General features: G+C 49.0%; 1 protein-coding gene across 1 annotated transcript; it reads left to right on the forward strand.

Moving 5' to 3' along the window:
* Positions 1-3024: 3024 nt before the first annotated feature.
* On the forward strand, positions 3025-6583 carry ano10b (anoctamin 10b). Its single transcript, XM_060061548.1, is given in 8 exon segments — positions 3025-3430; positions 4432-4605; positions 4964-5007; positions 5009-5087; positions 5454-5513; positions 5882-5945; positions 5947-5990; positions 6139-6583. Coding segments are annotated over 8 exon segments (1110 nt in total). The 5' UTR covers positions 3025-3189; the 3' UTR covers positions 6543-6583.
* The last annotated feature ends 75 nt before the right edge of the window (positions 6584-6658 follow it).

Genomic DNA, 6658 nt, shown 5'->3' on the forward strand with positions numbered 1-6658 from the left:
TTTATGGTGGTTTTATGATGATAAGCATGTGATACTTATTTTAATATTTTACAACACTCAGTCGACACGCATTTGAAATATTATAGATATGCATATCAGAGTCAGTTGAAATTACTGACGACATGCAAAAATGAAGTTGATAGCACTCAAACCAGACACAAATTTGACAGAAATGAGACTTGACATTCAGGTGAAACATGTCTGAAGATGGATAATAGCTATTCACTTGACATGTTGATTATGTTATGTATAATTTAATGTATATTGATAATATGTTCTTGATAACCTTATTCAGGTTTAAATTAAACAATGTTGACATGGGACAACTGACAAAACTGAAACTAAACTGAGAAAATCTTGATGCTCAACGTACACTCAACTTGTATTAACTTTATACTCAATTTATATTAAACATCGAACTATATAGGTAAAGTGTTAAACAATAGATACATTATTTGGCCATATATGCTTGATATTATCTTTTGCAAGAAGAGGGTTTTTTCTGCATTAAGAATATTGTATTTTCAATGGGATGCTGACCTCAAGGCTGAACACAATACATGAATGCATGAATCAATTAAATCAAAAAGCAGTATGATGTAACATTAAAGGCGTAAGCTAATTCAAAACAGTTTCACCAGAAAACATGATACATTTCACAACTGTCTTAAACATTCCCCCTTTGACCACTGCAATGATTATTTACCAACAAGGATTTTTCTATTTAATTAAACAAGGGATGGTTGTTTAAGTGTGACAATATATACTCAATTTATATTAAACATCGAACTATATAGGTAAAGTGTTAAACAATATAACAACAATATATACTACATAAAAGTAAATAAAGAATGAGCTGGCATGGGCTGGCGGGCGCTAGGACCTGGGGCTGCAGTAGCTGAACCAATGGGACGGCCCTGCAGGGAGGAGTCTGGCTACCGACCAACCTCCACACCCTGCGAGAGAGCTGTCTGCATTCCTGCCATACACACAACTCACACAAACACAAACACACACACACACACACACACACACACACACACACACAAAGACATAGCCAAACACGCCCTCACTTTCTCCCCAAGCAGGAAGAACCCTAAGGTAAGTGTGTGTGTGTGTACGAGATGATTGGAGTGTGTGTCCGTATTCTCAGGAATTCGTGGTCTCTGTTTGGATCTCGGGGTAAACTAAAGCCCCGTGTGATTGGCTGGCTGTCTCTGTTCCTCTTCTATGTTTGACTGTAGGTAAACAGAGCAGTGGCGGGATTGTGGGCCTGTCACTCAGCAGCCAACCCGGACCTCATCCCCACTAGTACCCTGCAGGTTGGTCATTCATCCTGGTCGTCCTCTGTGTGTCTCTTCTCGCTCGCTTGCTCTGTCTTTCACTCTCGAAAGCGGGTGCCGGTAAAGGACTCCTGCACTGTCAGAGCAGAGTGTGTGTGTAGCAGAGTGATTTGAGGGTGCTTAGCCCAGCCAGGGAAACGATGGGAGCATCAGGCCTAAAGTAGAGTCGCAGAAGTCCCAACATCTGCAGGTTCGATGACCATATAGGTCTGATTCTGTGTGTTGTGGCTATGGCCTTGACAGGTTATGTGTATTACATGATACAGCTTTGGCGACTGCATCACCAGAGATTGTCAGGCAAATACAAGGTGGCCCAGCAAGACTGTTACAGTGTAATAAGATGCAAGGTGAAGCCCTCCACCTCGCTGCTGCTGCTGCTGGCATCATGCAAATACACGGTAACCCCAGAAGAGATTGATAAGAACATTAACAACCGGGCTGGAGGGCACTTTGGTTTTATGGAAGGCATTAGCCCTATCTTCAACGAGTAATGAGCTATGGATGGTGCTCTTTCAACAGTAGGCTTATGTGTAGCTTATGGAGCTAAGAATAGGACAGAATCGAATAGACCTCTTTGGTGTTCCTAAATAACAATGATGTAGTTCCTAGACGGGCCCTAGCCGATGGCAGAAATCCCCCTTCTCCTCTCTCTCAGTAGGTTGTGTTATGAACACAAAGTTCAAATGGTTCTTTCTCTTGATGCCAGAATTTATTTGAAAGGTTTTCATAAGGAAAGACACAAGGGAAGGAAGTTCCAGACCCACTCTCACAGTCCTGTCCTTCTGGACGTCGAATACTTAATCGAAAGATCAATTCACAAATGCGTATTGGTGCGGAACCTCTCAGTTAATTTGATAACACCCCATGAGTTTATCCGGGGCGTTATCAGCGGGAGCCGACTATATCGCTCTGGACGCATTGGACAGACTTACAACCAGACACACGGAACATGTCAGACATACAACGCAATAAACTTTGAGGAAAAACAGTATGAATGCATATTTTCAATCCAGTCACAAATTAGACCTGTAAATAGGAGTAATCCTGCGATGCAAAAACTCTATGTTCACAGTTTTACACTATTCTTAATATTTGGACTCGTGCAACGTTACAAATAACAATATGCCAGCATTAAATACTCTTTTGTTTGTTCACATGCTGATCTGCTCAAATGTTGCTAGCGCCAGTCAAGCTCTGGTGGTTTGCCCATTGTGATCAAGCCCTGTATTGCTAACGTCACCTAACAACGATGGAGACAAAACCACGTAATATCCGTCCTTTCTGTTGTTTTAATGGCTTACAAGTTGCTCAGTTTAGCGTGGAAGGGGTTCTTTGGGGATGCCCCTAATGAAGCCACAAAAGACCTCTTGTAGCTGTTTTGTGTGACTATTCCATCATCTCTCCGTAAGATCTCTATCTTCTGCCAGCGGGCTACTGCTGTGACGTAATCGTGACGTCCACTCCAAATTGTTCTCTAAAACAACAAACACTCAACCTGTCATGCAGACTAATTCTTCTGTAACACTAATGTCACTGACTGAGTGAGCACAGACACTTGGGACTGAACACAGGCTTTGTTAAATAACTACCTCAATATCAGAGCCTCTCAAATCGACACCTGTCTACCCTGTTCACCACCATATACTGGTAATTAAATGTATTATTATTATTATTACTCCAGTATGACTTTGATGCCCCCCTCTGGTGCTTGACACCTGTCTACCAGTACGCCACCATATACTCCAGTATGACTTTGATGCCCCCCTCTGGTGGTTGACACCTGTCTACCAGTACGCCACCATATACTCCAGTATGACCACGATGTCCTTCCGCATGCAGTCTCACCATGAGCTCGGCTGGCGGCGATGCAGGCGACGGTGGTCTGGGGGCCCCGCAGACGAAGACCCCCGGGGAGAAGGCATCGGGGCCCGAGAGCGCAGACGGCTCGGGGTGGACGAGGGCCAGCTGCCCGTGCTGCGCGGGGGGCCCCGTGGAGCCCCTGGTGCTGCTGCAGCTCAGAGCGGGGCTCCCGAGAGAGACCAAGGACTGGGTCATCACCCTTATAGCCACCGCCGTGAAACAAGGAGGTGAGGGCTGTGCGTGTGTGCGTGTGCGTGTGTGCGTGTGTGTGTGTGTCGCCGTCTGTGGGTCAAATTTGCATGTGCAAATTTTTGAGACCTAGAGAAGCCGGCAGAGGAGGAGACCTGGTCAGACAAAACATTCGACCCACCCAACAGGTGAGCTAGAAGCCACCGTGACGCCAGAAGTACCGCAATGTGGGGGCTGACATCTTGGTTTATAGGAACTGACAACTTCTGACAATGTGGAGCAAAGTGGAAAAGCAAGATGATTGAGTTTGCCGTTCCTCGTGAACGTGCAGGAGGTTTCTTATAGCTCACATACGTTTATGTTTGTCAGAATTGGCCTACAAGTGAAACCAAGGTTTCGGTCGGGTCACATTAGTAGGACTATACAACGCCAAAAAAAACTAAAAACGTGTTACTAACCCAAATCTAACTACAGTACGATACATTCAGCAAAGTGCGACTACAGAAATATGAGTACAAACGATTAAAACGATGTAAAGGGAGACTGTGGCCCCTGGGGTCTTCTGGGTGAATTGGCCCCAGTCTCTCCCAGGGTGCGTGACGAGCCACAGGAGAACGAGGACACAGGGAAACAGCAACATCAATCTGTAATCTCAGGACAAGCAAGACAAGATTAGTTGACTTATTTCCAACATTAAACTTTGTTTTTTTTGTTTTGCATTTGGTATGTCGGTCCAGTGACATCATTTTCTTTTATGATCCGTCTCGACTTTCGGTAAACAACTCTGATTTGAATGGTCGTGGTCCGTATAAAGTTTTGTGTTTAGTACGGCTTTCTTTGAACGTGACCGTGGTAGGGACGAGACTGGCTACAAACTAACTGACGTCTGAGGTCTCGTAGAACACTTAGAGGAACCGAAGAGCCCGCTTTACGGATCTTAGCGGGAGCTGCTGTTTAGTGATTTTTTTTGTCATTTCAAATCCAACGACTGACTTGAGACGCCGGCTTCTCTGTTGCCTTGACGACTTGACCTCGACAGGTGCAGGCTTGTCCGCCCACCCGGGGGAGGAGCCTAGCGGTGACATCATCGTGGTGTCGGCGCCGCGGTGCACGCTGCTGCGGGCGGCGGAGGAGCTGGGTCTGTGCAAGCCCTACCGCACGGGGGACATGACGGCCTTCTCCTATCACGACCGGAGCAACTTCAGGGACGCCGGTAGGGGGGACACACACACACACACACACACACACACACACACACACACACACACACACACACACACACACACACACACACACACACACACACACACACACACACACACACACACACACACACACACACACACACACACACACACGTTCATGCAGCGACTTTTGAAGAAGCACACGCATGTACGCACGCACACACTCGCGCACACACGCACGCAGGCACGCACCGATGCATGAAAAAACACACACATGCACGCACGCGCCTACGCACCGCACACACACACGCACACACCGGGCCTTAAGTGGAGCGTACACCTTGTGTACAGGCCCTAGCGTAGGTGACTGGTGACCCTGTGTTCCAGATGACGTGCAGGTTCTCCTGACCCTGGCTGAGAGACTGTACATTAGTGAAGTACAGAGCTGGAGGGCTGCGAGCTCAGAGGGACCATCAGATACCCGACTCCCAGAGGTGGCGCCTTCTGCAACGCCGGATAACATCGTGAGACTGTCTGCGTGGCTGTCTGTCTTCTTATCCACGTGCTCTCAGTAGGACCACAAGCTCGCTTCTCTCTCTCATCTCTCTCCTCTCTACTCTCTCTCTCTCTCTCTCTCTCTCTCTCTCTCCCACTCTCTCTCTCTCTCTCTCTCTCTCTCTCTCTCTCTCTCTCTCTCTCTCTCTCTTCTCTTCTCTCTTCTCTCTCTCTCTCTCTTCCCCTCCCCCCCCACTCTTTCTGTCGGCCCGCCCGCCTGTCTGTCTGTCTGTCTGTGTGTGTGATAAAGCTGACAGGATGTGGTCCACAGGCAGAAGCTGAAGCGGTGGGCGGTCCAGGGCATGTTCCCCTGAATGACGAGACAAACTCAAGGCTCTAAGTGACTGCTGGTACTCTGGGAACCAGTTGACTCAGCCTCTGGGTGAATGGACCGCGCACACACACACACACACACACACACACACACACCACACACACACACACACACACACACACACACACACGTGCGCTGTCTGACGCATTCAGACGCAAACATTGAAAGGGACACATACTGAGAAAAGAAATACACTGACATCTGAAATAGTCTGTAGGTCGAGGTTACAGCCACAACTGCATGCAAAGACACAATGCACATGTCCTCTTTCCTGTACGATCCTCCTCTCCTCACTTAGAACGAAGGCACAGCCCAAACAACCTGAGCAACAACAAACATTTCAGTTTCTTCCTCACTTTACGATCCCCCACTTCCTCCAACGACTCCTCTCCTCTTTGTCGCTCCATCCCAGACAGATCCACGCTACTTCGGCGGTACCGTAGCGTTCTACTTCAGCTTCCTGGACTTCTACACCTGGTCCTGCTCCTCCCGCCATTCTGGGGCTGATCCTCACAGTCTTCTCCGGTACAACGCTCCCCTATCTCTCCTCCTCAGCCTCCTAAAGGAAAACCCTACCAATGAAACACAAGGTCAGACTCAGTAGATTTGTGCTACCAGTCGAAGGATTCCCCTGAGGACGAAGGCTGCTGTCGTAAACAACTGTCTCCGCCAGGGAGCGTCAACAAGGAGGCCATGGACTCCATCTCAGACTCCAAGGTCGCCGCGGGCGACGACGACGACGACGACCAGACGGTCAGCGGTCACATGATCCAGGCGGTGTTCAGCATGCTGTGGTCCACGGTCGTCATAGAGATGTGGAAGCGCCGCAGCACCCTTCTGGCGTACCGCTGGGGCACCATGCAGCTGGCCGAGCGCTTCTCCGAGCCCCGCCCCGCCTACCACGGCGCCCTGGGGGTGAACCCCGTGACGGGCCGCGTGGAGCCGCTGTTCCCCGCCTGGCAGCGGGAGCTGCGGATGGCGCTGGTGTCGGTGCCCGCGGTGGGGCTGTTCCAGGGTAGGCCCCTAGAGGGAGCTAGTGAGCAGCAGTACGGTGTTAAACTCCCGGTAGGCCTCTAGAGGGAGCTAGTGAGCAGCAGTACAGTGTTAAACTCCCGGGTAGGCCCTAGAGGAGCTAGTGAGCAGCAGTACGGCTGTTAAACTCCCGGGTAGGCCTCTAGAGGAGCCAGTGAGCA

Source organism: Gadus macrocephalus, chromosome 9 (assembly GCF_031168955.1).
Source record: "Gadus macrocephalus chromosome 9, ASM3116895v1".
Lineage (NCBI taxonomy): Eukaryota > Metazoa > Chordata > Actinopteri > Gadiformes > Gadidae > Gadus > Gadus macrocephalus.